A 3,159-nucleotide genomic window follows, 5' to 3' on the forward strand; every position below is an offset into this window, starting at 1 on the left:
CATACTGCTGCCATGAATGCCTGGTTGCTGTCTGTGCTGTGCCTCCTGGGTGCCTTGGCTGTCCTGGTAGAAGGGGTCACTGTGCAGGTATGACCCCTCCCTTACTTGGTCTAGCCCCATCCTTGGAATCCTGAAAAGAGGGATGGGCTTCTTCTGGGAACACCGAGTCCCGCCAGCCATGCATGTTTCCCCTTCAAATATGGAGGAGGAAAACACTCGGAGACAGCAGTGAGAAAAACCAGCTGGGAAAGACAGGAACGGAGTGCCTGCAGCCTGGCTGCTCCCACTGCGACCCAGCCAGTGAGACACTGGGGGAGGAGGGGCGGGTGGCAGGTCACGGAACAGAAGCATGAGCTTCGCTAAGGTTCCAAAACAGCCAAAGCTAGTGGCTAGGCACATATCTAGCCCTGGTTTCTCCATCCCCCACTTGCCTGGAACACTAGTCTTGGTCACAGGCATCCCCGTTGCATCCATGGGGACCTAGATGGCTGGACACACCTACTGGTGACACCAGGCACAAGCCAGGTTGTCAGCAAGCAGGGATCCTGCTCTCTCAGGGATGCCCCTGGGTTCCTTTTATTGCTTCTGATAGGCTGGAGGCTGGAGGTGGAATCCTTTGGGCAAGAAAAGACAGTCTGGGCTAGCATGACCACGGATGAGGAAGCCAGTCCACCCTCATGTGATATCACTGCATCCCTGCTCTCTACAGCCATTCATCATGTGATATATGCAGCACTTAAGGCCTCTAGCAAACCCAGGGGCACAGAGGTCTGACCTCACGCTGTCCCATAGATTGTCCCAAGCAAGCCACCCAGGCTAGGGCTGCCTGCAGCCTTGGTCTTATGCTCTGACTGCCTCTTTCAGGATGGAGACCTTTCCTTTCCTCTGGAGTCAGTGAAACAACTTAAGCACCTCCGGGAAGTACAGGAGCCCACACTGATGAGTCACAAGAAGTTTGCTCTCAGGCTTCCGAAGCCTGTGGCACCAGAGCTATGTAGCCAATCTGCATTTCCAGAAGCACTGAGGCCCCTCTGCGAGAAACCCAACGCCGAGGAGATCCTGCAGAGGCTAGGTGAGCCCCGCCTCTTGGCTAGTGTGGCTGGGACATTCTCTGATTGGTGGGGCTTGAGGAGGTGTGCTCTAATTGGCTAGTTCTAAGTGGTACTGACGGAAGCCTTTTAGAAAGGTCTTCATTCAGAAGCGTGGGTTAAAAGGAGCCCTCCATCCCATCTTCGGGCTATAACGTAACAACTCTGTCTCTGTTCTGGTAAGAAGCTGCACTCTGATTGGCTGGCTTCAATAATTATATGCTCTGTTTGAAGCAGAAAGTCTAGAAGGTCAGAGGAGACCAACCTGCTGGGATTATCCTGGTGGCTGGTGACAGATACCCAAACTAGTTGAAGAGAGACAGGGGGCTGGGGATTTAGCTCAGTGGTAGAGCGCTTACCTAGGAAGCGCAAGGCCCTGGGTTCGGTCCAAAAAAAGAACCAAAAAAAAAAAAAAAAAAAATGGGAGGAAGAGAGACAGGGGCTATGAGGAAAGGGTGGCTGTCTCACCAAGGCTCCTTCTTTCCTGACCAGAGGCCATTGCTCAGGACCCAAACACATGTGAAATCTGTGCCTATGCTGCCTGCACGGGATGCTAGAGTGACATCACTTGCCTTCCTCTCAGCCCACGTGGAAGCCCCTTCTACTTTCTAGAAGCAGCAAGGCTAACAAACTCATACCCCCAGCTTCTCAGCCTACCCTGGACACTGTGGGGAGGAGGATGAGGAGACAACTACCCCGGGGAAGCCTTGCCTAGGGGCTATGCTAACCCTCTGTCAATAAATGGAGCTACTGTACTCTTCGTGGTGCCTTTGTTCTTCCCTCGATGTCTGTCTAGCACTCCCTCAGTGCTGTGAACACCCACCTGCCCTCAGAACCATGGGGTTCAGTGTCCAAAGTAGAAGGTTCCAATTCCTTGCTCAGTTCCCCCAGCCTTGAGACCACCACTACACACAGGTACAGGGACACACCAAAGAGGACAGAGTCCCAGCTTTTCTCACATATCTCCTGGGGTCACCAAGTTGCCGCTCAGCCACATGTGAGGACAGGAATTTATCTGAGCTGGTTTGAGTGTCCCATACTCACCGGCCTTTGGCCCACCACTCTGGCTCCCTCAGACCAGTGGTGCTGTCTTCTGCACTTTCTATGATCCCATTCGAAGCAGTCACTCTAGTCCTGTCCTCTGCACCGGCTGCCTTCCTGCATGCCCACTTAGGTTCCCAGCCCAGACTCCATGGCCGCCTTCCCCATGGCCTTTTCCGTGTCCTGTGGTCGCCTGTGCCTCTTGCATAGCTCTAGGCACCCTGTTGTTAACTTCTTTGCAGGAGGAAGTTGTTCCAACCACCGCTCATGGTTAAGCCTATCCCCAGCGATGCCTGCTCAAAGAACAGTGTGAGAGGAAATCCAGAGCTCCAGGTCCCAGCCCCTGGTCTTCCACGTCCTGTGTGATGTTAGGAAAAACCATTCCCTTCTCTGCCTTAGTTCCCTTCTCTGTAACAATATCTAGCTCTATTGCATGAATTATACTTTTCAAACCCCCAGTTCAGACCTAATATAAACATAGAGAAATTCTTTAAATGGTTTTTAAAGAAAAGGAAGAAAATCCAGGGTCAGGCAGGAGGGGACCATATCCAGCACAGGAGTGAGGTCAGTCAGCAAGGACATAGGGGACAGAGAAAGGAGGCTGCTGGGGTCTACTCCGGGAGAGTGGGTGAAGAGGAATTGCCACCATAAGGGTGTGGTGGTGTTCAGACAGGCGTCTGTGATCTGAATACCCTCTTTTGGCTACGGACAGGAAGTGTAAAGGAGGGGGCCTTTTCATTATTCTGGGATCTGCACTGGAGTAGATGGATTTCAAAACCAATATGATGTAGGCAAGAAGAGAAAATTCCAGAAGGCTGGAATGATGGGAACAGAGAGACACCGGGGTAGTCCAGTCTGCAATGTGGAGCTTAGGAAGCAAACTGGGCTTCAGCCTGACTTTTAGGAGCCTTGCCCCTCCCTCTGAGGCTTGACTTTCTTGTCTGAAAATGGACTTGGTACACAGCTTCCTCCCAGGGTTACTGGGAGATTTGATAGACTGGGTGGTGGATAGAGTCATTTACTACTTCAG

At 52.3% G+C, this 3,159-nt stretch overlaps 1 protein-coding gene across 1 annotated transcript; it reads left to right on the forward strand.

Annotated features, from left to right (window-relative positions):
- On the forward strand, positions 1–1,843 carry Guca2a (guanylate cyclase activator 2A). The gene is made up of 3 exons (NM_013118.1): positions 1–87; positions 865–1,072; positions 1,581–1,843. The coding sequence occupies exons 1-3, from the start codon at positions 13–15 to the stop codon at positions 1,643–1,645; spliced, it is 348 nt and encodes a 115-aa protein (NP_037250.1). The 5' UTR covers positions 1–12; the 3' UTR covers positions 1,646–1,843.
- Positions 1,844–3,159: the final 1,316 nt, after the last annotated feature.

Source organism: Rattus norvegicus, chromosome 5, assembly GCF_036323735.1.
Source record: "Rattus norvegicus strain BN/NHsdMcwi chromosome 5, GRCr8, whole genome shotgun sequence".
NCBI lineage: Eukaryota > Metazoa > Chordata > Mammalia > Rodentia > Muridae > Rattus > Rattus norvegicus.

Coding starts and splice junctions, on each gene's coding strand:
- Guca2a (NM_013118.1), top strand. CDS start 13: ATGAATGCCTGGTTGCTGTCTGTGCTGTGCCTCCTGGGTGCCTTGGCT. Junction 88..864: donor TAGAAGGGGTCACTGTGCAG/GTATGACCCCTC, acceptor TGCCTCTTTCAG/GATGGAGACCTTTCCTTTCC. Junction 1,073..1,580: donor GGAGATCCTGCAGAGGCTAG/GTGAGCCCCGCC, acceptor TTTCCTGACCAG/AGGCCATTGCTCAGGACCCA.